Source organism: Acanthamoeba castellanii, assembly GCF_000313135.1.
Source record: "Acanthamoeba castellanii str. Neff unplaced genomic scaffold scf7180000084599, whole genome shotgun sequence".
Taxonomy (NCBI): domain Eukaryota; phylum Discosea; order Longamoebia; family Acanthamoebidae; genus Acanthamoeba; species Acanthamoeba castellanii.
The window spans coordinates 815,920-842,614 of NW_004457442.1; the positions used below are offsets into that span (position 1 = coordinate 815,920).

Consider the following 26,695-nt stretch of genomic DNA (forward strand, 5'->3'; position numbering starts at 1 on the left):
TCCATTAAAAAAATCAAATAAAAATAACAGGCAGGAAGTGAAGGGGATGTTCTACCACGCCTACGACTCGTACATGCTGCACGCCTTCCCCAAGGACGAGCTCCTCCCCTTGAGCTGCAACGGCTCCGAGACCCTGGGCAGGTACCACGACCAAACACGCCCCTGCTTGAACGCGCTGGACTCACGCACGTGTGTGTCGTTGGTCGTGTCGTGTCGTGTGCCCAGTTATTCGCTCACGCTGGTCGACTCCCTGGACGCGCTGTTGGTTCGTTCGGCTCCTTGCCTTCTTCTCCACACCTTTGCATTCAAGGTCTCACGTACGCACGCACGCGCGCCACCGCACGCGCACGCGCACACGCCAGATATTGGGCAATCACAGCGAGTTTGAGAAGGCCATCACGTGGGTGGGCGACAACCTCGATTTCGACCTGGACGCCAACGTGTCCGTGTTCGAAACCAACATCCGCGTTCTTGGTGGCTTGCTTTCCGGTGCGTTCCCCTCCCCTCACATTACCGTCCCATTTGGCAATCGGCACTGACCTGCACGAACCACCGCACGCACCGCACGCACCGCACGCACCACATGCAGCTCATCTTCTTGCCGCCGATGCGCCGGAACTGTTCCCCGACTACGACGGCCGCTTGTTGGAGTTGGCCGTGGACCTGGCCTCGCGGCTGCTGCCCGCATTCCAAACCAACACGCGAATTCCCTACGGCACCGTGCGGCCCTCCTTCACCCATCGTGGCACCCTTTGGCGCACGAGCTCACGCCGTGCGTGCCATGTGTCGTGCGTGCCGTGTTGTGTGCCGTGTGTCGCGTGTTGCGTGTCGCATAGGTGAACTTGCGACACGGCGTCCCCGAGGGAGAAACAACGGTGGCCTCTCTGGCCGGTGCGGGCACGCTCATTTTGGAGTTCGGCCTCCTCTCGCGAATCACCGGCAATCCCGCGTTTGAGGTACCCACCCTCGCCACCAATCTCGCTCGTGCGTGTGCTACGGTGCGTGTGCGGTCATGCGTGCGGTGATGTGTGCGCTGACGAATGGTGGCCATGTAGGATGCGGCGCACGCTGCCCTGGTGGGCCTCTGGGAGCGGCGGTCGCCGATCGGCCTCTACGGCGGCCACATCGATACACGAGATGGCACATGGACCGACGCATCGTCCGGCATCGGTGCGTCTTTCTCACCCGCCCGCCAGTCCACCTGCGCAACCAATCTTTTTAGTTATTATTATTATTTCTTTATTGCTGTTGTTTTCTTATTATTATTATTATATTATTATTGAACCGTGCGGTGGTCCAGGCGCGGGAGCCGATTCATTCTTTGAATACCTGCTCAAGGGAGCCATCCTCTTCGACGAGGCCGACTACTATGCCATGTTCGAAGAGGTGCGACACACGCACCACACGACACACACACACACACACCGCACACACTCATCATTCCATGGTGGGTGCCCAACGCAGGCGTACGAGGCGATCCTGGCGTACGTGCTGCACGACGGGTGGTACTTCGTCGTGGAGATGAACTCGGGCAAGATGGTCCTCCCCTACTTCGACGCCCTGTCCGCCTTCTGGCCCGGCCTCCAGGTACCCCTCGTCGTCTGTCGCTGGTGTGGTCAAGTTAAGGTGGCGGTCTGTTGCTGACGTCAGGCGGTCGTCACGGCCCAGGTGCTGCTCGGGGACGTGAGCGGGGCCATCGAGAGCGTCACGGGCTTCGCCAAGGTGTGGGCCTTCTTCGGGTTCACGCCCGAGAAGGCCAACCTCATCAACGGCGCCCTGCTGCAGGGACAGAAGAGGTACCCACCGCACACGCACACGCACACGACACGCACCACCGCACATGACACGTCATGACACGTCACGTCCGTGACTCAAATTTTTCTCTCCGCCCGCCGGGCCGTAGTTATCCCCTGCGCCCGGAGCTGGTCGAGAGCCTGTACTACCTGCACCAGGCCACCGGGGACCCCATCTGGCTCCACTTTGGCAAGGGCATCCTCTCTGCCCTCCAAAACCGCACCCGCGTGGTACCCCTCGTGCCGTGTGTGTCGTGTCGTGTCGTGTCGTGTCGTGTCGTGTGGCTGAGTCGCGCGTGGGTGCGGTGGTCAGGCTTGCGGGTATGCGGGCGTGGTGGACGTGGAGACGGGCGAGCTGGAGGACCACATGAATTCGTTCTTTCTGGCCGAGACCCTCAAGTACCTCTACCTCCTGTTCGACGACGGCTCCAACTTTGTGCATAGTGGCGCCCGCGGCCGGCGCTACGTGTTCAACACCGAGGGCCACGTACTGCCGGTCCGGGGCCAGTTCTTCGCGCCGGCCAACCGCTCCCTCGGTACACCACCTTGCCTCTTTCGCTCTTTTTCTCTCTCCCCCCCCCCTCTCGGCTCGCTTTCGCTCTTTTTTTCGCTTACGTGTGCTGTGTGTGTCGTATGTCGCGTGCGTGCGGTGGTCCGCACAGGCGTTATCAATGGCCACCGACACTGCCAACGCCCGCACTTCATGCAATCCGTGGCGGTGCCGTGGCTCAACCTCGCCAGCAGCTCGGGCCTGCCGGCCGCCAGGCCGCCGGCGCCCGAGGCCGCGGCTGCGACCGAGACCGACACCGAGACCGCAGAGTTGTCGACAGCTGCAAATCAGACGCAGGCCGAGGCGGTGGTCGAGGCGAGCGGCGGACAGTCTGCGGCACCGGAGCCGGCGGCGGGGGCGACGACGACACCGGTGCTGACGGGCGCGCAGATGCTGGGGCAGCTCATGGAGCAGTCCAAGCAGCAGCGACTGCGGGTCGAGCAGCAGATGGCCGAAATGCGCGGGCTGATCGACCAGCTCGAGGCCAAGCTCAAGCTCGAAGCGGACCTCGACGCTGCTGCCGCGGCCACCACCACCGCCGGCGAGGCCACCCCTTCAGCGCCCGCCCCCGACACAGCACCCGCATCTCCACGTGTACGTGCGTGTCGTGTCGTCGTGTGTGTCGTGTGTGCCGTGCCGTGCCGTGCCGTGTGTGTCGTGTCGTGTGCGTGCCGTGCGTGTCGTGTCGTGTTCGTGTTCGTGTGTGCGCTCATGTTCGGTGCGCCACGGTTAGGCCGAGGACTTCAAGCGCAGTCAAGAGTTTCAGCGGATGAAGGACATCGCGCGCATGATCGAGCAACGCCGGGAAAAGCAACAGCAACAGAAGCTGCTGCAAGAGCAGCCGAAGCGGGACGAACCGTTGGACACTCTCACCGCCGCCACCGCCACCGCCACCGCCGCGACGTCGGCGGTGCCGCACAGCCGAGTGCAGGTGGTCGAGGTGCGGCTGCCGACGACGCAGCACCACCACCAGCAGCCATCGGGCGGGCAGCCCTGGGTGGCCGAGGACGGGTCGCCACTTATCAACCGCGTCAAGTCGTGCGACCCGTCGCCTGCGCCGGAGACTGCGACCATCGCCACGAAGCCAACGACCGCCGACCAGACGACCGACGACGACGGCGCCGATGTCAACACGGATGACGTCACCGGTGCCATAAAGGCGGACGAGGCCCCGCGCGAGGTGGTCTTTCAGCTGATGAGCGACGGACGGCTGGTGGCGGTGGGCCAGCACGCGGCCGCGCTCGACCCCGAGACCATGGCACACCTCCTCCACTACGCCCAGGCCCAGCTCCAGGGGGGACTCAATCAAGGTCCCGGCCCAGGCCGCCTGGGCCGATGGCTCGCCAAGGAGCAGCAGCCACCAGAACACAAACACGACCAAACGACCAACAAGTACGACGAAGCTGTAGCGCGGGAGGCGGTGGTGTCGCCAGTCCGATGACACATACGTGGGTTCAAAAAAAAGTCGATTGTTTTTGTTACGAACACACAGCGCCGCCCAAGCAAGAAGAGCCTTGCGTGTTGCGTCGTGATGCGTTCAGGCGTCGATCTTGGCCCAGGCGACCCTGGAGCCGCCGGTGGCGGTGGTGTTGTCGGTGAAGGGCACCTGCCAGAAGGTGGTGAGGCCGTCGCCGGTCGTGACGGCCAGGGTGGGCCGCTTGCCGGTGGCGCCCTCGTGCGACCAGCTCACGTCCCAGACCTCCTCCGCAAAGGCCGGCAGGACGGAGGGCTGGAACGGTTTGCCGATGTCGGAGCCTCGCCATACGCACACGGTGCTGTCGGCCGAGCCGCTGGCCAGCGCGCCCACGTTGAAGCCCGGGAAGGCGGTCCAGGCCAGAGTGCGAACCCAGCCGGTCTGCTTCTTCAGCACCTCCTCGCACACCGCGTCGCCGGTGATGACCTCATACCTGAGGTGGGCCGACGAATTGGCTGTGAGCTGGTTCCGTCATTGGTTGAAAGACGTGGGTGGCATTGCTGCTTACCGCCAGATTTTGATGAGGTTGTCGCAGCCGCCGGTGGCAAAGCGCATGGCGGCGCCCACGGCGGGCAGGGACTCCTCGCCGGCCGAGGGGGCGAACACGAGGGCGTTCACGCCCATGTGGTGGGCCATGAAACGTTGCGCGTTCCACTGTCCCTCGTTGGCTGCCGGATTGGTGGTTGTGTGGGTCTTGAGCTCTGGTGAAGTTCCAGAAAGGCGGTTGCTGCAACTGATGAAATTGATGTACCCTGGTAGCGGAGTAGCGAGACCGAGCCGTCCGAAGAAGCGCAGCCCACGAGCAGGCCGTGTTCGTGCGGCCCAAAGCACACCGAGTTGACTGGAACAGGGTGTAAAAAAATACCTCATAAGGCGGACTGGCGCAGGCATGTGCGTACCGGAGAGCTCGTGAGCTTCATAGACAAAGGTCTTCTCCCACGAGTTGGGGCTGTTCTCTCGCCACACGATCACCCTTCGGTCGTAGCTGCAGCTCACCAGCAGCCCTAGTGGCCCAGCCAGTGTTGGAAGAAAATGATGATGTTAACATAGGTTGCGAAGTGAGGGTGAGTTGGGAGGTGACGGCCATACCGCCATTGAACGAGGGGAACGACCATCGCACCTGCCACACGGCTCCCGCATGTCTGCACTCAGGTGTGTTTTCATGCACTGTGAGCACAGTGCCTTGCGTGTGTGTGGCGTGCGTGTGCGGACAAAGAGAAGCTGGGCTGCACGCACCCCGAGAGTTCACAAAGGGGCGCAGAGGTGGTGGAGGCAGCGTCGAAGATGCGGATGACACCGTCGGACGACCCAACGGCCACCCGCTTCCCGAAGAAGTCAAACTGGGCATCGTGCTGTTTTGTTTTGATTTAACACCACAAGCCAAGACCTTTGTGAGTTCAAATCTTGAAGCCTTGGTACTTCACCTCATTAGCCATCTCTACCTCTGCCTCTTGTGACTCAGGCAATTCCATTACATTTTACAGATTTGGCCAATTTGTAGATTAGTCCAAGTGGAGGTGTGCGTACCGCCTCTACTCCAGATGGGAGGGTGAAACAGGAGACAGAAGACATGCTTCGAGTAGGAAGTAGAACCACAAAGATGGCGTTGACGTGGAGGCCCCCTTGTCGAAGAGTAATTTCCTTTCTTTCCTTTGCTTCCTCTACTTTTATAAAGCGGCACTTACCTTTTCCGAATTTTTATTTATTTCCGAAAGTTTCAACTGGTTCGTTTGCATTTCGAAAAGCAATTGGCAAATAAATAAAAAGGCCTTCAGCGCTGCCAACTCAAGAAGAGGAGGTCGCGGCCGCGGGAGCGGGCTTGGCGTTGAGGAAGGTCTTGATCATGTTCTGGCCGATCGGGGTCTTGATCATGGGGGTCAGCTTGGGCGTGGTGAAGGAGAAGATTTTGTTCGACGGCGTCGCCACCAGCAGGAACACGTCCGCGCCCTCCGCCGGATGGGCCACCACCGACACTCGCACGCACTGAACACACTTTGTAAGTCACGATGACACGCACACAACACGACACACATGGCACGCACGACACTCGGTCGTACGTCGTTGTGCAGTTGGACGTAGCGGGACTTGAAGGCCTTCTCGCGTTCGGAGTCGTCTTCGAGGTACTCGGCGGCGTCGAGCTCCTCCTCGGTCACGTCGTCGACGACGAGCGGGGCGCCGACGGTCGGGGCGGGGCCGTTGGGGCTCTCCTTGAGCAGCTGCGAGTCTGCCGAGGGCGCCGCCGCCTGGTCACCGGTGGCGGCAGCAGCAGGCTGCTTCTGGCCATAGAGCAGGTTCGTGAACAGGTCCTTCGCCTGCTTCTCCGTGATCAACGGCTCTACCGTGTGTCGTGCGTCGTGAGTTGCGTGTCGTGCCGTGGTGCATTGTTTGTGAGCATTGTGCGTGTAGTAGATTGATGTGAGTAGCGGTACCGAGCTGGGGCGAGGCGTAGCTCTTGACCTGGCCCTTGAATGAGAACAGCAGAGCCACCTCGCACCCCGTGAGGGCGCCCAACAGGTACGACTGCAACCAAGCACGCAGATAATTGAGATCTTGAATTAAAGAGGATTAGATTTGTGTAGAATTTAAAGATTCACACCTTCTTTAGGAGGCGATCAGCCTGGTCCTGCAGATGGATTTCGAGCTCCGAGAGCACCGAATTGGCCTCCTCCACGCTCTTGATCGACTGTGCGATGGGTGGCGGCAGCTCGTCCATTAAGATATCTTGTGCAGTAGCCGATTTATGTTTCTCTCGCCAAAAACAAAAATCATTTCCTCTTTATGCTGACGTCAGCTCGAACGGTCACTTGCCCATGAGGGAACTGGTCCAGGTCGTGCGGTAGTGGATCTGCAACAGCAGCGTGGGCAGCTCCTGCCTCAGTCTCCGTCGCACCTCTTCCGTCATACCTGTGTGTGTGTGTTGTGTGTGTTGTTGTTGTTGTTGTAGCGACGACCCCGGGGTGAGCCTCCATGTAGGTGGTGTGTGCCCTGTGTACAACAATACCCTTGTTCCAGACGACGGTCATGCGCTGGAGGGTGACGTCGGCGCCCTGCTCCTTGGCGTCTATCAGCCACAGGAACACTTCGTTATTCACCTTCGAGCACTCGTTCAGATCTAACACCTGCCACACGCAACCAGTCCCACAACGTTGAGTGTGTGCGGTGCGTGTGCGGTAACACGAGTGCGATGCATGTGTGCGGTGGTGCGTGCGGACAGCGCTCAAACCAGAAGGCGGCGGCCGTACCTGGAGGCAGTGGGCCTTCCGCAGGATGCGGATGACGTGGATGTTGTCGAGGAAGTCGCAGCCGGTCAGGTACAGCTCCTGGATGGTCTCCCTGGAATGCCGCACGATGTCGTATATGTTGTCGAAGCTCATCTTGGCGCAGCGCGAGAGATCCACCACCCGCAACTGACCCAGCTCAAGAGACTCCTCCTTGCCGTCGTTGCCGGTTCCATGTTCCTCATCCACCTCCTCGTCTTCATCGTCATCGCCATCCTCGTCGACGTCATCACCACACGAGCCGAGATCGCGCTGCCGGCGGCTGTGCTCGTCATCGTCACTGGCAGTGTTGACGGCACGACTCTCCTTGTCCTTGCCCTTGTTGTCCCCGCCGACGCTGTTGCCGTCGTCCACCGTGAGCGTGACATTGGTGAGCTCGCGCCTCCGCTCGCGCTTCCAGCCCTCAGCGCGCTCGGCCTCGCCGCCGCCAGTGCCATGCGCGCCTCCACCCGAGGAATCCGAGGAATCCACGCCGTTGCGGGCGCCCTTCGAGCTGTCGCCATTGTCGACACGGTGCAGGCGCAGGGCCTCGAGTCGCCCGGCGACGTCGTCCACGCCGTTGGCGCCGTCTTCGGCCTGCAGGCGGAGGCGGTTGAGGCGGTTGAGCTGGAGGCGGCGACGGCGACGGCGGCGTCGGAAGACGACTTCGGTGAGGTCGATGCAGAAGCCGAGGTTGAGGGTGCGCAGGTTGATCGAGGCCGCGCGCGACGAGATGACGACGCTCTTGACGCCCGGGCAGGACTTGAGGTTGAGCGTGAACAGGTGGTGCGCGCTGCGCATCTCGACGCGTTCCAGCCGCTTGGACGACGACAGGTTCATGTTCTGCAGCCGTGAGCAGTTGACCACCACCTCGGTCACGCTCTGGGCGAACGATAGGTCGAGCGTCTTGAGCGACGGCGACGCGATCTCGACCACGCCGCCACGCTGCTCTCGACCGCTGCTGCCGTTGTTGCTCTGCCGCTGTTGGTGCTTCGCCCCCGAACTACCAAGGCTGTTTTTCTTGCCGACACCACCGGCTGACGTGGCACTGCCGCTGCTGGCCGGGAGGAACGAGGCCGCGTCGTCCAGGGTGAGGTTGCGCAGGATGAGGTTCTCCAGGGCGATCTTGTTCTTGTTGGTGTTGATGGTGGCGGCGGTGGAGGTGGAGTCGCCCGGCGGCGCGAGAAAGTTGGTCTTGACGATCTCGATCAGCGAGTGCGACGCGATGAAGTCCTCGAGCGAGCTGATCGAGAGCGACATGGGCGACACGAATGAGTTGGACTTGGTCCGCCTGTCGCCGGTGCCGTCGACAGTTGTTGTTGTTGTCGACAACGATGATGGTGCTGACGTCAGCGACGGCGAGGTCGCGGCCGACGCCGAGGGCGAGGGCGTGAGCACGGGCGTCTGGAAGGGGAAGAGCGAGGGGAAGGTCGTCGAGGCCGATGTCGACAAGACCTGTCCGGGCGTGGCGGGCGTGAACGAGGACAGGTTGAGCGAGAGCAGGCCCGGGCAGTGCTCGGCGATGATCTCGAGCGGGATGCCCTTCGTGCCCTTGAGGTTGATGCTCTTCAGGTTGGCGCTGATGCCGCCGAAGAGTCGGCGCAGGTCGCCCACGAACGACTGCGACGGCGACAGCAGGAGGGCGGGGGAGAGCAGAAGCGGCGGCGACGATGACGATGACGAAGATGAAGACGACGAGAACGAAGATAGGGAGGAGGAGCTGAACGAAGACGACGGCGACGAGGTGCCCAAGGCCGCCTCGAAGTTGTAGTTGGACAGGATGAGGGTCGACAGCGACGGGCACTCGATCGAGCTCTCCTTGAGCGACAGCAGATTGCCGCCGGCCGACCCCGACGACGACGAGACGCCGAGCGACGCCAGCGACGCCGCCGCGCCCGTCGGAATGCCGACCGTCGGGCCTCCCGCGGCCGGGTTCCAACTGTCAAAGTTGAACACCTCCTCGAGGAAGTTGTAGTCGAAGTAGAACACGTTCTCCTCGCTCTCGCTCCGCTCGCGGCCCAGCTCGCGCCGCCGCCGGGCCGTCTCGCCGAGAATGCCCAGCAGCCCGGTGGCGGAGGCGTGGGTGGCGTCGAGCGCGGCGCTGCCGCCGGAGCCGCCGCCAAAACTGCCGACGACCGAGCCGAGGGTCATCTCGCCGCCGGTGCCGCCCGAGCCGCTGCGGCCCTTGGTGATGCCCTTGATCTTGGCGATGTTGAGCAGGTTGAGCGCCGGGCAGTTGATGTGCGGGTCGATGAGGCGCTCGCAGTTGATGAGGTGGAGCGACGCCAGCAGCGGGCAGGCGATGTGCGGCCCGTGGAGGATGTAGACGTTGGACATGTTGAGCTGCTGCAGGGCCGGCAGCTCAAAGTGCGGGTTGAGGAAACGCGCGTGGCACGACACGTCCAGGTAGGCCAGCGACGGGTGACCCTCGAACATCGGCGACGACAGCGAACACCCTGCCGCCCAGCACCATCGATCAGCTCACACGGCCACACGGCACACACGGCACACGCACGTGGCACGACACGACACGACATGATACCAGAGATTATGAGCTTCTGGAGGTTGGCCAGGGACTTGGCCTGCATCAGGTACTCGACCGATTTATCTGGTTCACGTGGCGCGCGAGGCAAAAAAGTTGAGAATTTCAGAATGCGTCGGGCTGGAGGAGAGAGAGTCTGAATTGCGGTTGTCGCGTACCAGTGAGGCCCTTGCAGCGCGAGAGGTTGAGGAGCGAGAGGGAGGTGCTCGCCATGTTGGCGCACAGCTGCTCCACGCACTTGTCCTGAATGCTCCCGCAGTTGGCCAGGGACAGCATCTCCAGGTGCGGCAGACCTGTGTCGTGTGATCAGAGTGAATTTGTATTAACAACTGGTCAGGCGGCTCCTGACGTGGCCTGTACTCAAGGGACCCAGCAGAGACGAGAGGCGTGGGGGTTGTACCTTTGGCGATTTGAATGAACCGGTCCTCGCTCATGGACGCGCAGTGGCTCAAAATGAGACGCGAAATGTTCTTAAAAAGAACGAAAGAATGAAAGAAAGCGACAGACAACGCGAAAGCGAAAGAGACAAGGTCAGAGAACGAGAAATGAGAGACAACCAGGAAAAAGAGGGCATCGCGTACAGGACACGCGACGATGAAGCTCTTGAACTGCCGGTCGTCGGCGAACATGCACCCGGCCAGGTCGATGCACTTGAGGTTGGCCGCCGTCTGTTGACCACCGTGTCACGGACAGGTAAAGGGTGAGCGTGCGGCGGCACGTGACCACAAACCGACACATGTGCGGGTGAGGCCGCATACCGGTGATCGCACAAAGTTGTCCAGCGAACCATCGAATCGTGGAACGATGTGCGTCTGCTGGTCCATCCGAAGCGACAATCTACAAACGCATAGACCTGATGAGTGCGCACGCGTCGTGTCGTGTCGTTGGTCGTGTCGTTGGTCGCGCGCAAGCGTACACTTTGAGGTTCTGGTGGTGTGGCTTGGCGAGCTTCCGGAGGGCGTCATTCAGCTGGAGCGGAAAATCGTTGTTGATGAAGAGGGCTTCGAGCCGCGGGGCCATCTTCATCAGCGCAAACAGCGCCCGCTGGTTGAGCTTGCTGCAGCCGGACAGGTTGAGGAAGTGGAGGTGGGGCAGGCCCGCACTGGCGAGCGTCGCGTCGGCGCCCGCGTCGGCTGCGGGCTTCTGGCGCAACTGCTGCTTCTGCTCGGTCTTGAGGGCCACGAACGAGTAGCCGGTGATGGCGCAGTGGGACAGGTCCAGCTTACGCAGCAAGCGGCAGTTCCTCATAATCTGCAATACAGACGCTATAGACGACACGACACGACACGACACGACCAACGACACGGACGGCACACACGAGAAAAGGCGTGTGCGGGGGGAGAGACAATGAGAGGTCTCTTCGTAGTGCGCGCATGCCACCATAGACCATAGGGCGGGCCACGTACTGTCGCTCACGACCGTGCAATGGCACAGGTTGACCGATGTCAGGTATTTGCAGCTTTTGGCGACCTGCAGCGTGCAATAAATGAATAAATAAAAAGATAAATAAGCTCCAGTCTGTTCGGTACGACAATCAATCGATTGAATTGATTGGTGTGAAGAGCTGCGAGAGTGGCGACCAAGGTGGTACCTCGAGGATGGTGAAATCAGTGATCGCCGGGCAGTGGGCCAAGTTGATGGAGGTGATGTTGGGGCAGCACTTCACCACCCTATGCGTACCGTCCACCCCAAGTCCGCGTCAGTACTGACAGGCACGTCAGGCGTCCCGGGGCACGTACCGGACGATGGTGGTGTTGTTGGTCTCTCGACAGCCGCTCATGTCCAGCGTGCGCAGGTCCGGATCCAGCAACAGCCGCAGCCTAGCCACAGCACACACGCCACACACGTACACACGCCACACACACGCCACACACACACACACACACACGCCACACACGACTAAGCCCCACGTGGCACAGATTGGTTGCGGCTGTGGGGCAAGGCGGTGCGCACCTGGCCTCGGTGAGCATGCTGCGGCGGTTGAGAAAGCTCAGCATGCGCTCCTTGAGTTCGACGGGCACGTGTGCCGACGGCAGCGTAGTGATGTTGAGCCCTACGAACTCGATGCATAGGTCCAACAGAGCCGGGGGTTGATTCATGATCACCGCGTCTTGTCTATTATGCCACCGGCAACGATTACTGGCCTTCGAGGTAGAGTCGATTATTAGGTGAGATGGTTTGCCACACGCTTGGAACGACGGCTGGATTGCAATTCAGTAGAAATCGATGTAGAATTAACTGCCTCGATTTTCTAAATCTGTTCTCTCTTGGACTTGGAGCCGAACTCGCTGTAGCTTGCAAGGTCGTTGGTAGGTCTAGACCTCCAAGAAAGAATTCAAAATCAATGAAACCAATGAACGTCGCCTCGCTCCCCTCTCGATCCTTTGTTCGTGTTCTGCTTTTTGGCCATTTATCATTTCTTTTTTGATCCTGGTGCTTATTTGTCGACCACGCCATCTTTGTTTTCAAGGTGGAGCCACACACAGACAACAAACAAACAACGAACGAACGTGGAAGTCTTTCTTCATTCTTCTTGTTACGATTTGGTTGATGTCGAACGTATAAGAAAGCTTCTACTTTTCGCTGTCGAATCGGCCGCGCCCACCGAGTTGGAGCGCGAGGCCGACGACGACGTCGGGCTGGAGCTGCCGCTGTTCGATGATCGCGCCGGTGGTGGGAAGGTCACCAGGAACTCGGCCAGGGCCTTCATCGACGCACCGGACGGATCCTGGGCGTGCAGGGACGAAGCCAGGTCGGCCGCGTACTTGTGGAGCGCGCCCAGCAGGACCTCGGCGCCGGGCAGGGGCGAAGCCGAGTGCTTCATGCTGGCACGTTCGTCGTCCTCCGACGATGAGCCGTCATCTTGCTCCGCGTCCTGGTGGTCAGGCGCCGTCTATCGCGGGTTACGTAGGTGGTGAGGTTAGTTTGCGTTCAACTCGTGGTGGTGAAGTGGGGAGAGATGTACGGCGAGGTCGCGGAGGAAGTTGACGAGGGCTTCTCGGTACTTGTCGAGGAACGGGTTCATGCTTTGCATGTAACTGTTGGCGATGATGTTTCCATTGTACGTGGACGTACGATTTCAGTCATTGGGGTTGGTGGTGATTGCTGGGCACGCTTGGTACCTTTCTTTGTGGGTGAAGGAGAGGCCGTTGGCGAGCATCTGCAGCACTTTGGAGACCAGCGCCAGTGCCCGCGTCGCCTCGGGCTTCGGCGGCGTATCTGTGGTGTGTTGCGAACCCAAGGCCCCGAGGCGTGAGAAAGCTCCGATCTTCTTCTGCCATACTGGGGGGGGGGGCAACGTACCGACTGCGCCGTAGGCGACAGGAGTGAATATGGCGGAGCAGATGAAGCGAAGGAAGATGAAGCCGCCGATGACGGAGTAGTGTACAGTGATCTGCTTGTTTTCGGGGTATCGCGCCGACGCGGCCCGCTGCACGTGGGCGAATATACGCCGTATGAATCTGGGACCCAGAGAGTGTGAGATGGCCGTGAGCACCGGTGCGTGGGGGTGATAACGTACATTGGGCACGACTCAACTGTCGACAGGATTGAAAGGAGGAAGCGCTCGCATAACGAATACAGGTTGGTGGCGTTGGTCTCGGCCACTTCTGGTGCAACACTGCAACAACATCATTAACCTCGGTGGAATGCGAGGCATGCAATCTGAACCTGATGAAGGTTCGTTGGCCGTACCGAGTGGGGTCGATCTCGACGCTGGGGATGCTGGTGCAGATTTCGGTGATGGTAGGGCCGATGGCTAGCTTGAGGTACGTGTTACAGCTCTTGCGGAGACACAGCGACAGCATCTTGCTGGCGTTGGTCTTGCCCCGGAACAGGGTCGCCGGGTCCTCTTCACGTTCGAAACCATTCGCTTGATGTCAGCTTCACCCGCGCAGTCTCACAAACCGTGTGGTGGCGGTGATGCGTGTACCTTCGTGGGCGTTTACCTCGTCGGTGAGGATGGTGTTGAGTATGTTCACGAGCTGAGGGTGAGCCGGGTCCCGCTCGGCCTCCAGGTAAAACTCCACCGCCGCCTGCGTGACGCTGCGCAAACAAAATGTTGGAAATTGCGGCCACACACAGCACACACACAGCACACACAGCACACAGCCGGGTCGTACTTGTCCAAGTCTTCGAACTTGAGCGCGCGGAGGAGGGCCAGCGTGAGCCGGCCGTCGCTTTCGGACAGCGACCGCAGCAGCTGGGCGTTGAGCGACGGCTTGCCCCGCGAATTATCGTCGACCAGTGACCCAGTGGCGGAGAACGAGCCCGACCGCGCCGTACGCGGGAGCTCGTCCGAGCGCGGGCTGCCGCCGCTGTTCGAGAGCGTCGGCGACGATATCGGCGACGGGACCATCCGCACCAGGGGCTCGGCCGACGGCGCGCGCATGAGCGGGTGCACGGTGGACCGGCGCTGCGGGGCCACCAGCAGATGCTCGACCGTGGGCACGACAAAGGGAGGCGCGCTGATGCCGCTGCCCGACCCGGGCAGCACGTGACGGTGGCTGCCGAAGCCGCCGCTGCTGCCTCCGCCGTCGCTCGACGCCGACGTGGTGCGGGTGAGGACCGGGCTGACCGGTGCGAAGGACCCGCTCATGGATGAGCGGAGCGGCACGGCCGAGGCCGAAGAGACGAGCGGCCGCATGGTGGTGGAAGTAGCCGATGATGAAGAAGACGATGAAGAAGAGGAGGAAGAAGGAGTGACAGGGGAGGAAGGAGCTGACGCGGAGGAGGATGAAGAGGTGGGTGGAGATGACGTGGAGCCAGCTGGCTGGTCGGTGTTGCGTCTTCGCTGTTGCTGCTGTTGCTTCAGCTTCTGTTGGCGAAGCCGTTGACTGTGCATGGCGCCGGCGGTCTGGTGGGGCGATGGTGGTGCAACCGTGTGAGTGGCCGGGTGACGCTCCATAGGTCAAAATAAAGGCCATTTTCCATAATGCCCGACAGGTGCCCACCAGACTGGTGAGGGGGTTTAAAGGGGGGGGGGGACACAAACTCTTCCTTCATCATCTCATCTTTTTCCTCTATAACCTTTGGGGGCAGCCGATAAGATAAAAGATAAAGAATCGGGTGCAGTACCTTTGGGAGTCAAAAGGGGGTTCTGTTACTGCCGGAGTGTGGCCAGAGATGTGAGTTACTTTGTGTTGGGTTCGTTAGTAGTTGACCACGAGAGGCGGCTCCGCGGCTTGGCGGCCGCGATCTGCGGAGGAAGATGTGCGCCCCGACGGAAGTTGTTCGAAGAGACCTCCTCGCGTCGGGTCCTAAAAAGCACTCCTCCCCTAAAAAGAAAAGGTGAGAAATGAAAAATAAATATACAGATTTGAACCGAGCCCAACATCCTAAAACATAAATGCAATGTATTTCTCTATTTGTGTTATTAAAAAAGTCGAATAAACAGTCAAAGATACGTATATAAATGTGCGTGTGTTGTTGGGTGTGTTCAAAATTGTCGATGGCGTGCCCTCTGGCTTGTACGGCATCTCTTCTTGGGCCTGGGGCCTACTGGGCTGTTGGCGTGGCGACGTGGCCGGTCCAGTCCCACACGCAGATGGAGCCATCGCGGGTGGCGCTCCACAGTGTCTCGCCCAGCTTGCGCGATGAGGCCTTGCCGCCGTCCTCCGGTCGGATGCTGAGCAGGTAGCGAATGCCCGCGAATGCGCTCGCGTCGCAGTTGACCCGACTCACCTCCTTGAACTGTTGCGACGATGTGGTCAGTACGGGCCGGGCCATGATGATGATAAAGAACGAAAGCGACGCTCGCCCATGGGCGAAAGAACGAAAAAAGCGGCGACGTACGTCAGAGTCCCAGAGGGAGATGGCGCCGTCGATGTGGCCCGCGCAGATGCGGAGGCCGGAGCGCGGCGAGGCCGGGCAGAGGGCGCTGACGTTGATCGAGCTGGTGAGCTCGCGCAGCAGGCTGGCCGGTCGGAGCGAGGCCTCGGACTGGAGCGACGAGTGGTTCTCCAGGCCCGTGTAGTGGTCCTTCCACACGCGGATGATCCCATCGCCGGCACAGCTGAACACCACGTTCTCCTCGGGCAGGTAGAGCAGGTCCGTGATCGGTCGCTCGTGCGCGGTCCAGCCCGTCTCGACCTCCAATTTCTGTTGTATTTGAGTAAAGAAAGACGCTTACGTCAGCATTCCAACATTCCAAAAGGGCTGGGCGGGAGTGGTTACCCGTAAGTTGACGCGGTAGAGTTCACCGCCGGCCGAGACCCACACGCAGTGCGGAAGCGCGACGATGCAGAAGATGGCCTCGCCGAACTGCACGCAGAACTCGGCTTCCTTCTTCAGCTTCTGTTCACATCAAATGTGATCCTATCGTCAGTTTGTCGTGCGTGCGTGCGTGCGTGCGTGCGTGCGTGCGTGCGTGCGTGCGTGCGTGCGTGCGTGCGTGCGTGCGGTAGTGGTTGTGCGAAGGCGCACCTGCGGGTCCCACACGATGATGTTGCCTTCGACGTCGCCGCTCCACACCTGCACCTTATCGTCGGGCTGCCGGATGACCTCCATGCACCGCACCATGCTCCGGTGCGACTGGAGGTCCTTCTCCTTCTTGTACTTGGCGGCGTGGTACACGCGGATGATCGAGTCCTCTGCCGACACCCACACGTGCTTCTTGTCGACCAGCAGCATCGAGTACAGTCGGCCCGTGCACACGACGATCACCTTCTCCACCTCGCCCTGATGCGCCGACCACAAACATGTGTGTGTAAGACGAGTGATGTGCGTGTGTGCGGTGTGTGTGTCGTGTCGTGCGGTGTGTGCGTGTGTCGTGCGGCTACCTTGGGGTTGAAGACAGTGATGCGGCCGGAGGAGTCGGCGGCCCACACATGGTCGCCCACTCGCAGGAGGCTCTGTACGGAGATGCCGCCGCGCGGGCTCTTGGGCAGACCATCGAGGTTGAGCGAAAGCTTGCGCCGCACCACGATCGGCTGCTGGCTCGCCGCCGCCGCCGCCACGGACTCAGCCTCGCTGCTCTCCTTGTCGCCCTTCTTCTTCTCGGCCTTGAGCTGCTTACGCTCGCGCTTCTCGCGCTTGCTGTCCTCGCGCTTGCGCTCCTTCGAACTCTTCTTGTCCAGCTTCTCCCGGGCGCCGCGACTCTCGTCATCGCTGCCGCTCCCCGTGCTGCTGCCGCCGCTTGTGCCCGTCGTGCTCAGGTTGTCGGCGCTGGTCTTGAGCCGCAGCTTGGGCGTCTTGGGCGTCGACGGCCGCTTGGGCTCCTTGGCCTTGCTGGTCTTGCCCTTGTCTTTGCCCTCGCGCGACGGCAGCTGCACGTCTTCGTTTTCTTTGGAGCGGCGCAGGGGGCCGCTCTTCGGGGTGAGCTCGGGGTCGATGACGCCCTGGGCCAGCTGCAGGCTACGGCCCCGCGGTCGGCGCCGCCGGCCGCTGCCGCTGCCTTGGCACGTCGTGGCTGTGTTGGTGTCCCGCTCATCGCGCGCGCTGTCCACGCCGCTCTCCACACCGCTGTCTTCGCTCGTGCTCGCGTCCCTGTCCTGCTCGACGCACGCAACACGCACACCAGGTGGCGATAAGCGCACGTCATCGGTGGCTCTGGAGACGCCGTTGTGCAGCATCAAGAATAACACCAGGATAACCGCTGTCCAATCGCACGCCAAGGGGGAAAATTGACAACTCGCTTTTGGTGTGTAATCGGAACGCAGCAAAGAAAACAGAAAGGAGGGAGCCAAAATGTGGAGAGATAACTAACTCGCGCTGGCTCAGGCCTGGCAGAATTAAAATAAAAAGTGGCAAAAAAATGTGTGACGGAGAAGAAAACGAGAACGTGGGTGGCTCGCTGCGGGGGGGGGGCGGAGCCGTACGGGAAGGGTCAGGGTGAAGGGAGTGCCCTCCTCGGACATGACTGAGCCCCACGTGTAGCGTCTCTGTTGTGTTGGGAGCGGTCGGCGGGTGCTGGCGGTTAGTACGCTGATGTCGGGGTCGCGTCGTGTTTTTGATGTTAAAGCCTCTGGAGTAGCACTCGGTGCGTCTTGCGACATAGTCCGGGGAAGGAGACAGGGAGATTATATGCGCGACCCACCAATGGCAATTCTCGAATATTTGGAATTTCGGCCTTTTTGCGCTGATCGCGGAGGCACACCACGCAGCACACACACGCACGACACACGCAACACACTCACAGGCAGGAGGCCGCAGCCGTACCGACGATCGGGTGCGGATCGGCCCGCTGTGCGAAGACTGTGCGTCGGTGGGGGGCTTGACATCGTCGACGGCCAGCGCCGGGACGAGGACATGGACCAGGTGGTGGTGGGCGATCGTCGTACCCTTGCGCTTGTTCTTGTACTGCTGGTCCTGGAACTTGAGCTTGTGCGCGCCGGGCCGCGTGCGCACGGCGTCGCTGCTCTTGGCGGCCGTCGTCGACGACGAGGACGAAGTCGAAGAGGCCGACTCGTTGCCGCTTTCGTTTTCGCTTTCGTTTTCGTTTTCGTGATCGCGTTCGCTTTCGTTCTCTGACTCGAAGGGTCCGTGCTCGGCGTCGGCCGGGCAGCTGCGGGTGCGCACGATGGGGTAGCCCACGCTGCCGCCGGTCGCCGGGGCGATGGCCGCATGGGCCTGCTGGTCGCGGCTGCGTCGCCGTATGAGGAGGCTGCCGCCCGAGGTGTGCAGGAAGGTGGTTGCGGGCAGCTGCGACATGTGCGAGAGCTTCGCCAACTGCGCTGTCTGTGGCGTTGTGGATTGATGCATTAGATTGACGACGGAGAAGATGCAAAAGAAAAAAAAAAGAGGCTGGTGAGCTGCAGCTCGGTGAACGCGCAATTCATACTCACCCCTTCCACCACTAATATGTAGATAAAAGAATAAACAAAAATCTAACTAACTAGGTTGAGGAACACAGCGATTGATTCCGTTGAGATTCAGAAAGAGGGCAGGGCAAACAGGGGAATAATAAGGTGAAGCAAGATGATGAAACTAAACATGATGACGACGACGGAACGGCGGCAAGATCGGAAGGTAAAGAGGGGCACCTTGTCGGCCATTGTGTCGGTGAAGTGTTGTCGCGTTCTTTCGCGGGTTCTAGCTCAGCAGCTACCGGTAGCTTGCTCCTCTCTTGCGTGGCCTAAACTCCTCGCCGCCCTCCTCGCTTTGTCTTCGTCCTCTTCGCGCGAACGAACCAGGCAGGTGCGTCACTGGGATCCCTCATGTTCAGCATGTGCGACTGCCGCTTTATTAGAATGCTCATCGAATTGAGAGCATTCCACCTGGTGGCACGGTTGTTTCGTGGAAGCGTGGCGAAGATGGTCTGGAAAGTTTCCGTGTTTGCTTGGGAATGTTGGTTTGGCCAATCGCATTTCAGAGAAAATGTAATCCCACCGCTCCCTTTGGTTGCCAACCAAATTGGAAAAAAGGAAATCTGCAACTGTTTTATGAAGTGCAGGCAATATTGTGAAATTACGGTTGTGCAACCAATGAACACACGCAACCCATTGTGGTGGCTCACAAGTGCACACCCACCCCACAACACGACGCCTCTTGCTGGGGCGGCGATCCGAAAGATCTCAGAACTCGTCGACGTCGATGCGAATGCCGCGCTCGACTGCTCGGCGCGTTGTGCCACCTCGGGGCTGGTTCGTCCAATTGCCGTCCTTGCGGCCGCGCTCGCGTCGCTTCTTCTTCTTCTTGCCGCCGCCAAAGTCGCGCTCTGGCATGAGGCACAGCGACTCGTGGAAGTCGTCCGGGTGGCCCTCCGGCTCCTCTCGCCGATCCTTCGCCACCACCACATCTGCAGCCACCGCACACGCACACGCACACGCACACGCACACGCACCACCGCACACGCCAACACAGCACGACACTCGCACACGTTAGGAATGTTGTGTGGTGTGTGGATATGTGTTGTGGAGTGTAGACGTTACCGCCATCCTTAAGGTAGTAGGGCTTGCCCTCGATCTTCCGTCGGCTGACGTTGCCTCGTTGTTGCTGGGGCTCATGGTGGTACGGCGACCGGTGGTCGAGCACCTCGGCCTCGGTGTCGGCCTCGGCTCGCTCCCTGCGCTCCTCCTCCTTGGCCACCACAGCGGCCACCTTAAGCTCCTCAGCCACCTCCTCGGCCGTCATCATCGCACTGTTGGGCTCCGGCTCGCCGTCGACAGTCGCCGCACTGGCCGTCATCTCGACCATCTCCGTGCCCTCGTCCTCTTGCTCCTCTTCATCTTCCTCCTCATCGTCGTCGCTGGCAGTCGCGGTCGCGGGCTGCTTGCTGTTGTCGACTATGTTGTCGCCGGCGCCAGCGACAGAGTCAGCAGTGTCGTCAGCGACTTCGTCGTCGAGCACGCGCCACTTGCCGTTGTACTGGAGGTACTTGACCAGCTGGAGGTGGGCGCGATCGATGCCCGTGGCCTGGGCCACCTCGCTCCGCAGCTGCGCCACCGTCTCGCCGCCGAACCACAGCGTCGACACGAAGCCTATCGTGCGCCGGACCGGGTCGCGCCGGTGCACGTACAGCAGCAGCGCGTTGTTGTTCGCCACGTCATCATCGCCATCGCCGTAGTACTCGTACTCATCGTCCATGAGCTGATCGCCGGCGTTGGCGTTGGCCGTGGGCGCGGCCTCGACGCCGCATTCCTCCCGCCAGTCCGCGCTGGTCTCGGGCGAATCGAGGATCTCGACAGTGATCGTCGAGTAGTTGGCGACATGCTGCACACAACACGCACGCCATACGATCAACGACACGACACACGCGCGCATGGCACACAAAGTGGTGCGTACGTGTTTCTTGAGGGGCCAGCGGTCGTGCTTGAGCAGGCGCTCCTGGTGCCACAGGCGGATGTGGTCAGCCGAGGGGACGTGGTCGAGCGCGGCCGTGGCCTTGAGCTGCTCCTTGAGCGCCCGCACGGTGGTGGCGCGGGAGACGTCGAGTTTGAAGAGCGAAGACACGGCGAACGGCGCGTCGGGCGCCTCGCGCACCGACGGAGGGAACGAGCGCGAAAGGTGCACGGCTGGCGACACCAGCGAGCGCAGCGCCTGCAGCCGCTCCTTCTCCCTATCGTTCTTCGCCTTCGCATCGTCTCCGCTCTTTTCGCTTTCGCTTTCGTTCTTCATCGGCTCGCTGACGGGGCTCTTCTGCGTGTCACCCGGCTGCGGCTGCGGCTGCGGCTGCTCCTGCTTGTTGGGCTCATCACTCCGCTGCGACGCCGACACGTTTGTCGTTCCAGTCGTCGCTCCTCCGGCTTCGCGGCGGAAATAAAGCTGGAAGAACACTTCGATCTGGCCTCTCACAGGCGGCTGCGGCGACACACGCGACACGACACGACACGACACGACGCGGGTCAGGCATCGGTTTGGCTCCTGAGGGAAGCGAGGAGCACGGGGTACCTTGCCGTCTTCGAGCCACAGGAGGTCGCCCGGGAGGACCTTGGCCTCGTCGAGCGTGCGCCGTTCGTCGTCGAACAGCCGGTCGGGTCCGCCCCAGATGTCCGTTCGCCGCAGGCGCGACTTGTCCGCCGGCTTGTCGAACATGGCGCACATCATCTCCTTACTACTCGCCACCACACGCACCACCGCACACGCACACAACACAGCACCGCACACACCGCCGCACACGCACCAGCGGCGTGAGCGACAAGAGAAGAGGGTGTGGTGGGGAAATGGGTGCAGAGCTGGACCATTTGGCGATGGTGGCGTTGCGCGGGACGTCGATGTCGAGCGGCTCGGGCACGGCGCGCTCCTTGGTGCCCGAGAGGGAGACGACGAAGCGCAGGCCGACGATGGGCACGTGCTGCGAGGCGTCGCCGTGCTCGATGATGATGCGGTCGCCGTCCTTGACGCCCGTCTCGTCCAGCGTGCGCGTCTCGTCCGCGTACACCGTGCCCTCGCCTCCGCCCGGCAGCGACCGCCGCAGCTGCGTCTCCAAGTTCAGGTCCATCAACCCTTCACCCCCCAAACGTTAGTGCAAATAATAAGAATAATAAAATAATAATAATATTTGGAAAAGCAATAATAATAGATGAAATAAATACATAAATAAATAATAGATAATAATACCGGAAGGGAACTTGGAGAGGACGGCGGCCTTGAGTTCGGCGAGGGTGGCCTTTTTGTCCATTTCGACGGTGATGGTGGGGAAGGGCTCCTCGCCGCTGCACTTGTCGGTGACGAAGATCTCCATCAGCTTCTGCCGCCGCAGGAACATCTCCCACGCCCACGACTGAATCGATCGCCGCACATTGGGGAATGACACTCTAATAGTGAGCAACAACGATCATGGCTGTGTGTCGTTGTGTGTCGTTGTGTGTCGTTGTGTGTCGTTGTGTGTCGTGCGAAGTTAAGTACCCGTTCACTGCCTACGGGTTGCAGCTCGACGGTGACCTTTGACTCGTTGTAGATGCCCAGCTGGATCAGCGGAATGTTGTTCTCGGCCAAATGGGTGAATTTCCTGCGATCACATCATCATCAGCCGCGTCGCACGCGCGGCATGACGTGACACGACACGCGCAACACGCGCAACACACAACACAACACGACACGTACTGGTATTCGATGCGACACAGATACTGCTTGTCGACAGGAATGCCGGTGAGGGTGGCGATCCGGGTCTTGAGGTCGCTCACGGTCTCCATGTCGCCCAGGCGCACGACCAGCTCGTTGACCACCGGATCCACGTCGGCAGCCGGCAGCTGGCCCTCGACCCGCGACGCGTAGTGGGTCACCCGAATGTTGATCTGGTGCGCCTCCGGGTCGTACCGCTCGCCGTTGATCGTTTCCCCGTCCCACAGAAGGAACGACAAGCTGCTCCCCTCCTTAATCCCTGCACGCGATTCTCTCAGCACGCACGACGCACGACGCACACACACGACACACGACACACGACACACACGACCGCACGCGCACGTACCGACGGATTCCAGGGTGGCGTCGGCGGGGACTTCCGAGAGCAGCAGGCTGAGGCCCGAGAAGGTGAGCTGGGTCCCGCGGAGCTCGACCTGGTCCAGCCGCAGCCTTGCGGCCTCGGCCTCGCCGTCGGTCTCCGCCTCGGTCTCGCCGCCGAGCGCCTCCTTAATGTCCTTCACCAGCTGGGCCACCGTCGTGTCCTTGTGGAGCGTCAGCAGCTTCTTGTCCCGCTCCTCCCCGCTCGCGCCCTCGGTCTTGTCTGCGGCGGCGGCGGCCGCAGCACCGCGGGCCGCACCGGGGGCGACTTGGTGGGTCGTGTTGGCGATGCGCTTGTGGATCTGGCCGCCCAACAGGCGGAAGTGGCGCGGGTGGTAGGTCATGACGTCGATCAGGCCGCGGTCGCGCTCGTACTCCCCGCGCTCCCGCTGCAGGTCGGCGTTGTAGGTCGCCAGCTCGGCGAGCAGGTGCTCGGGCACCGGCGGCGGCGCCGTCACGCGTCGACCCCGACCGCGCGTGGCCTCCCCCTCGCACGTCTCGGCAGCCCCGGAAGCGGGGGGCACGTGGCGGTAAATCAGCATATCTGTAGCACGGAATGTCAGGAATGGCAAACGAAACGCACGCGAGAATGTCGGGAGAGGCGCGAGGTGGTGCGTACAGGCGCATTCGGACCGGCCGGCGTACTGGGTGGCGAGGCGCTGGACGGGGATGGGCTTGACCGTGCTGTCGTTGAAGTCGTACCAACCGCGCCCCGCCTCGGCCGCCATCTCTTCCCACCTGGCGCGGGTCGCGCCTTCGCCGCCGCCGCCGCTCTCGTTCTTCTCAGCCAGCGGGTGGTCGTCGTTCCCCGCCGGCGCCGACGCCGTCTCCTCCACCTTCTCCTCCTCCTTTGCCTTCTCTGCCGTCGTCGAGGTGGTCGTTGACTGGTCCTCGTGGCCCGCGTGAAGAACGTCGCGGATGTAGGCGTGGTAGTGGCCGAACCCTTTCATATAAAGGAATGATAGAAATGCGTCGACACATTTCTACTATGTGAGCAACATTAATGTACATTGCGACATTGGCGGGCGCGCTGTTGGTCGTGGGAAAGTACGTACCGGCGCTGCTGCCGCAGTGGATGATGACCGAGAAGAGCTCGTAGAGGTGGGGCGACGTGACGTCGACCGGTCCCTGCTCCAGCTCGTACGCGACCTCCTTCTCCTCCTCCTTCGCCTTCGCTTCCTCCTCCGCCTTGCTCTTGCCCTTGCCCTTGTTCTTCTTTCCGCGCTTGCCCTTGGTCTTCTTGTTCTCGTCGTCGCCGGCTTCGACGTCCGCCGCCTCCTTAACAGCAGCCTCAGCCTCCTTAACCGCCTCGGCCTCCGCGACCACCGCCGACGCGGGCTCCTGGGTGGTGGCGGCGCCGGGCGCCGGAATGTGGTAGTCGCCCAGCGGCTTCCCCTCTGCCCGCGCCTGCTCGGTGAACGGGTGCAGGTCGAGGAGCAGCGGGAACGCGAACTTGTCGCCCACCTTCACTCGCCCGTCCTGCCAGTGGCGCGCGTGAATAATAAGGAATACTAAAATAATTCTAATAAATATAAATACAGAATAAAGAATAATCTTAATAAATAATAAATAAATAAAAAAAGGGAGAAGCGTACTCGCTCGACGTCGTAGGTGAACCGCGAGAGGGAGAGAATGAGAATGGGCGGCAGGCTGCGGAACACGGCGCCCTTGAGGGCGTCCACCCGCTGCCCGCAGTTCTCACAGTTGTACCTTGTCGTCCGACCCCCCAAGACGCGTCAGCCCAACCGCACACGCACGACCGCACACGCACACGCGCGTACCGATTGTCGCCGGTGAGCATTTCGTATTCGGTGGCGGCGGCGAGGCTGGCGGTGACGGAGCCGAGGCCGGCCACGGTGAGGGTGACGTCCTGGAAGGGCTCCTCGCGCTCCGACACGTTCTTGCAGTTGGTGCACACGATCTGGTTCACCGTCACGCCCTTGTACAGGTCGGAGATGAGGTTGCACGCCGGCGTGTTCTTTAGCGAACGCTCGATCGCATCAAACAGCACTCTGCGCGTGTGTCGTGCGACATATTTGCCAGATGAGTCCGTGTGTCGTGTCGTGTCGTTGGTCGTGTCGTTGGTCGTGTCGTTGGTCGTGTCGTGTCGTGTCGTGTCGTGTCGTGTCGTGTCGTGTCGTGTCGTGTCGTGTCGTGTCGTGTCGTGTCGTGTGCGGTGGTGCGTGTGTCGTTACCTGTTGAGTTCGTGCACGTCCTGCTGCTCGAACATCTCGCGCCCTTGCCAGCCGAAGCTCTCGGTCAGAGACTCGGTCGAGACCGCATCCACATCGGCCGCCTGGTGTGCCCGGGCAACACGCCACATTAACATCCACACAACAGTCTTCAGCCACCGCACCCACGGCCGCCTACCTGCATTCGTGCAAACAAGCGCTGGAGCTCCATCGGAATCTTGCGCTTCTTCACAATCACCTGATGAACGAATCGCGTTAGCCTCTCTCGGCGCGTGTCGTGTCCTGTCGTGTCGCGTGTGCCGCGCGTGTCGTGTCGTGTTGCGCTTGTACCTGTTCTCCTTGCTGATTCTTTACGATCTCCTCGGCAGCGTCGCCGCCAGAGCCATTGGCCGCCGCGGCTGCCTGTTCGGTCTGACCGTCGACAGTGTGACCGCCCGCAGTCGCTTTCGCGGCCGCGGCGGCGTCGGGCTGCTGCCGTCGCGTCTCGCACACGCCGCAGAACATCTTGGCCGGGTGGTTGAGGAACGTGCACAGGTGGCAGCTCCACTCCTGCTGCTGCTTCTCCTTCCGGGCCTGCTCGCGCTCCTTCCACTCCTTCTCCTCGCGCTCGGCCTTGTCGCGCGCCGCCTGCTCCTCGGCCTCGCGCGCCCTGCGCTCCTCGCTGTCCTCCTCCTCCTCCTCTTCGTCATCTTCCGCCGAACCGAACGCATCCGCCGCGCCCTCAAATAGTTCGCCTGCCCGCGGAGAGATGTCAGCCAAGCAACGCACAGCACGACACGACACGACACGCAACATGACACGGCCACGTCAGCATCAACGGCACGCACACACGTCAAGTACAACACACACGGCACGACACGACGCAACACGGCGCACACCTTCGCCGAAGGGGTCCTGTTCACCGAAGCCGCTTATGTCGGTTTCGGCGTCTTCGGTGTCGCGCTCCTGCAGCGTGGAGGCCATGCCCGCCAGCCCGCCGAAGCCGTCGTCGTTGTCGCCTTCGCCATCGTCCTCCGCCGCCGCTGCGCCGCCGCCGCCGGAGAGGAGCCACTCCACCGCGCGCGCCGTGTCATTGGAGAAGCGGGCCAGGGCGCGCCGCACCTGCGCCTCCTCGAAGCCCATCGACGCCAGGAAGGCCCGCGGGTCGTCATCGCCCGCCACCTCCCCAGCAGCGCCGCCAGCTGCAGCGCCCTCCCAGCTCTCCTTCTCTTTCACCACCTCCACCACCTTCTCCTGCCGCCACATTAAGAAAAATAAAAAACAAGTCAAGTCAGTTGGTTGCGTGCGTGCGTGTGCGGTGCTGTGTGTGCGGTGGCATACGGTGGTGAGCTGGGTGGCCGTTGTGGCGGGTTCTACGGCTGGCGCGGTCGCGTGTTCGGTCTTGGCCTGGTGGTCCTCGCCGCTTGGCGCGGGCTCTTCGCGCTTGTCGGGGTCTTGCTCGGTTGTGGCGGCGGCGTCGTCTGACTCGGGCGCTGTGGCGGCCACAGGCGGTGATGGAGCGGTGGTCACCACCTGCAGGTCGTCCAGGGACAGATCGAAGAGCCCAGCGCGAAGCTCAGGCGTCATGTAGAGCGCCTGGATCAAGCTGTTCAAGTAGCACGTTGCTCCCCTGCCACCACAAAGTATTTATATTAAATTCATTAATAAAATGCGGTAAGAGAATATAATTACATTAGAATTGATATTTTAAATCATATTTAAATCTAGTAATACAAATAAAGTAAATAATAAATAAAATAGTGTGTGTACTGATTGAGGAGGCCGACGAAGCCGTCCGAGGGGCGAGGCTCAGCTGGTCTGCTGAGGGTCCTGCGGCCGCCAGCCCCTCGCCCGCCGCTTGTGCTGAAGGCTGACAGGCTGTAGTCCTCCTCATCTTCAAACATATCCCCAAACATTCTCGTAAGGAGCCGATCTCTAGTGGCAGGGCCACTGAATCTCTCACGTGCGAAGATGTCAGGAGATGGATGCGATGTCCTCCTTGGCTTTAGATATGAAAATGATTTTATTC

At 61.1% G+C, this 26,695-nt stretch overlaps 7 protein-coding genes across 7 annotated transcripts; 1 reads left to right on the forward strand and 6 right to left on the reverse strand.

Annotated features, from left to right (window-relative positions):
- Positions 1 to 46: 46 nt before the first annotated feature.
- ACA1_061090 (glycosyl hydrolase family 47 protein) lies at positions 47 to 3,784 on the forward strand (the record flags this gene model as incomplete). The annotated part of the gene is made up of 13 exons (XM_004339336.1): positions 47 to 141; positions 226 to 265; positions 363 to 489; positions 590 to 720; positions 837 to 956; positions 1,056 to 1,170; positions 1,301 to 1,386; positions 1,465 to 1,587; positions 1,651 to 1,796; positions 1,904 to 2,024; positions 2,107 to 2,329; positions 2,456 to 2,937; positions 3,077 to 3,784. 13 exons carry the CDS (start codon positions 47 to 49, stop codon positions 3,782 to 3,784), a joined length of 2,517 nt encoding a protein of 838 aa, XP_004339384.1.
- Positions 3,785 to 3,880: 96 nt separating this feature from the next.
- On the reverse strand, positions 3,881 to 5,165 carry ACA1_061100 (SEC13like protein; the record flags this gene model as incomplete). Its single annotated transcript, XM_004339337.1, has 5 exons — positions 3,881 to 4,250; positions 4,326 to 4,518; positions 4,569 to 4,658; positions 4,717 to 4,821; positions 5,054 to 5,165. 5 exons carry the CDS (start codon positions 5,163 to 5,165, stop codon positions 3,881 to 3,883), a joined length of 870 nt encoding a protein of 289 aa, XP_004339385.1.
- A 437-nt stretch (positions 5,166 to 5,602) lies between these two features.
- Positions 5,603 to 6,530, reverse strand: ACA1_061110 (uncharacterized protein; the record flags this gene model as incomplete). Its single annotated transcript, XM_004339338.1, has 4 exons — positions 5,603 to 5,800; positions 5,875 to 6,152; positions 6,247 to 6,337; positions 6,414 to 6,530. The coding sequence occupies 4 exons, from the start codon at positions 6,528 to 6,530 to the stop codon at positions 5,603 to 5,605; spliced, it is 684 nt and encodes a 227-aa protein (XP_004339386.1).
- An 87-nt stretch (positions 6,531 to 6,617) lies between these two features.
- On the reverse strand, positions 6,618 to 11,715 carry ACA1_061120 (leucine rich repeat domain containing protein; the record flags this gene model as incomplete). Its single annotated transcript, XM_004339339.1, has 13 exons — positions 6,618 to 6,721; positions 6,819 to 6,936; positions 7,060 to 9,530; positions 9,617 to 9,682; positions 9,775 to 9,909; positions 10,017 to 10,086; positions 10,198 to 10,284; positions 10,375 to 10,453; positions 10,533 to 10,881; positions 11,023 to 11,086; positions 11,208 to 11,286; positions 11,356 to 11,436; positions 11,570 to 11,715. The coding sequence occupies 13 exons, from the start codon at positions 11,713 to 11,715 to the stop codon at positions 6,618 to 6,620; spliced, it is 3,849 nt and encodes a 1,282-aa protein (XP_004339387.1).
- A 474-nt stretch (positions 11,716 to 12,189) lies between these two features.
- ACA1_061130 (GTPaseactivating protein) lies at positions 12,190 to 14,261 on the reverse strand (the record flags this gene model as incomplete). Its single annotated transcript, XM_004339340.1, has 9 exons — positions 12,190 to 12,267; positions 12,303 to 12,491; positions 12,582 to 12,654; positions 12,739 to 12,835; positions 12,920 to 13,077; positions 13,137 to 13,235; positions 13,310 to 13,487; positions 13,548 to 13,660; positions 13,738 to 14,261. 9 exons carry the CDS (start codon positions 14,259 to 14,261, stop codon positions 12,190 to 12,192), a joined length of 1,509 nt encoding a protein of 502 aa, XP_004339388.1.
- An 851-nt stretch (positions 14,262 to 15,112) lies between these two features.
- On the reverse strand, positions 15,113 to 18,265 carry ACA1_061140 (WD domain, G-beta repeat-containing protein; the record flags this gene model as incomplete). The annotated part of the gene is made up of 7 exons (XM_004339341.1): positions 15,113 to 15,307; positions 15,410 to 15,715; positions 15,791 to 15,910; positions 16,040 to 16,294; positions 16,396 to 17,106; positions 17,434 to 17,496; positions 17,774 to 18,265. The coding sequence occupies 7 exons, from the start codon at positions 18,263 to 18,265 to the stop codon at positions 15,113 to 15,115; spliced, it is 2,142 nt and encodes a 713-aa protein (XP_004339389.1).
- Positions 18,266 to 19,128: 863 nt separating this feature from the next.
- Positions 19,129 to 26,570, reverse strand: ACA1_061150 (UBA/TSN domain containing protein; the record flags this gene model as incomplete). Its single annotated transcript, XM_004339342.1, has 19 exons — positions 19,129 to 19,352; positions 19,486 to 20,266; positions 20,339 to 20,854; positions 20,945 to 21,107; positions 21,235 to 21,499; positions 21,614 to 21,776; positions 21,902 to 22,004; positions 22,100 to 22,376; positions 22,464 to 23,039; positions 23,115 to 23,438; positions 23,551 to 23,974; positions 24,091 to 24,205; positions 24,277 to 24,507; positions 24,691 to 24,791; positions 24,866 to 24,925; positions 25,018 to 25,421; positions 25,566 to 25,920; positions 26,008 to 26,296; positions 26,437 to 26,570. 19 exons carry the CDS (start codon positions 26,568 to 26,570, stop codon positions 19,129 to 19,131), a joined length of 5,505 nt encoding a protein of 1,834 aa, XP_004339390.1.
- Positions 26,571 to 26,695: the final 125 nt, after the last annotated feature.